General features: G+C 42.6%; 1 protein-coding gene across 1 annotated transcript; it reads right to left on the minus strand.

Annotated features, from left to right (window-relative positions):
• Positions 1-364: 364 nt before the first annotated feature.
• LOC106843504 (olfactory receptor 10C1-like) lies at positions 365-1303 on the minus strand. Its single transcript, XM_014860535.3, has one exon. It carries the CDS (start codon positions 1301-1303, stop codon positions 365-367), a length of 939 nt encoding a protein of 312 aa, XP_014716021.3.
• Positions 1304-1566: the final 263 nt, after the last annotated feature.

Consider the following 1566-nt stretch of genomic DNA (forward strand, 5'->3'; position numbering starts at 1 on the left):
GCCCCTAAGGGTTAGAATATTTTTAAGAACATAGAGTCAAAATTTGCGAGGCTTATGAGACATAACCTGGCAATTTATACTCTAAGGCTAAACTAAATATTTTGGAAAATTTGTCTGGAGTTGGACTCACATATACAAATCTTTGGCAGCCAACTTTCTTCCAGAATTTGACAGTCGGAATTTTAGCTCTAAGTACAGAGATGTCTCCAAAATTACAATCACTCTCATTAAACAAGGTTCTTAGAAAACAGACTGAAGTGTGAAGATTTTCTTATTTTCTTTACTCTTTGGTTGTGGCTGCATCTTTTCCGAAGAGCAGATTTTCACAGTCCGCTAGGATCTACCCACGAGTCAAAACGTTTTTCTAACACAGGGTTCTCTGGAGAGCTGCCTTGACTTCTTTGTTCCGCAAACTATAGATGATGGGGTTGAGCATGGACGTGACCACTGTATAAAAGAGGGCTAGGAGTTTGTCTATTCCTGGTGAATGGTTAGCTTTGGGTCTCAAATAGGTGACAGATCCTGAGCCATAGAAGAGTGTTACTACAAGGAGGTGGGAAGAACAGGTGGAAAGGGCTTTCTGGCGGCCTTGAGGTGAGGGCATGATCAGCACGGCTGCCAGAATTCTGCCATAGGAAGCAACAATCAATAAAAATGGGCTGGAAATGCAAAGGATGGCTGCAACAAAGACCGCAGCCTCATTATGGGATGTATCCCCACAGGCGAGTGCCAGGATAGGGGGGAGGTCACAGAAGAAGTGGTCTATTTCACAAGGGCCACAGAAGTCCAGGGAGAAAATATAGTTGGTCTGACCCAAACCCACCATGCACCCCACTACCCAAGAAATCATTGCCAACTGGGCACACACTCCACGACTCATTCGTGTTGCATAGTGCAGTGGGGAGCATATGGCCACATAGCGGTCATAAGCCATGGCTGCCAAAAGACAGCACTCACTGATACCAAATAAAGTGAAGAAAAACATCTGTGTAGCACACCCCTCTCGAGAGATTCCTCGGGTCTCACTCACGAGGTTTTGCAGCATTTTGGGTATGACGGAGCAAGTGTAACCAATCTCCAAGAGAGACAAGTTGGTCAGGAAGAAGTACATGGGTGTGTGGAGGACTGGGTTGGTCCAGATGGCAAGGGCTATGAGAGCATTGCCTGTCAGTGATGTTAAGAACATGAGTAGGATGAGGGTAAATAAAAGGAAACATTGTTCAGTGACCTCAGAGAATTTGGCAAATGCAAAGAGTTTGACAGACATGCTATTGTCCTGCCACAAGGAGCAATTGATGTTCATGACCTGAAGAAGAGAAAGCCAAAGTCATCGATGATTCTGTCAGATATAAATATAAATATATTACTCTTAACATGCTCAAGTGAGTCAAAGGGATAATATTCTTACCCCCGATCTTTTAAAATTCAATAAATTCAGAAATTACATTCATCCTCATACCTTTTCAAAATAACTCCTATTTTATGGTCACTATCCCAGTTGATTTGTCCAAAATATAGTTTGTCACCAAGTATGAAATGGAAAATAATTAATTTCAGCTCCTTTCT

The sequence above is a fragment of the Equus asinus genome, chromosome 8 (assembly GCF_041296235.1).
Source record: "Equus asinus isolate D_3611 breed Donkey chromosome 8, EquAss-T2T_v2, whole genome shotgun sequence".
Lineage (NCBI taxonomy): Eukaryota > Metazoa > Chordata > Mammalia > Perissodactyla > Equidae > Equus > Equus asinus.

Coding starts and splice junctions, on each gene's coding strand:
- LOC106843504 (XM_014860535.3), bottom strand. CDS start 1,303: ATGAACATCAATTGCTCCTTGTGGCAGGACAATAGCATGTCTGTCAAA.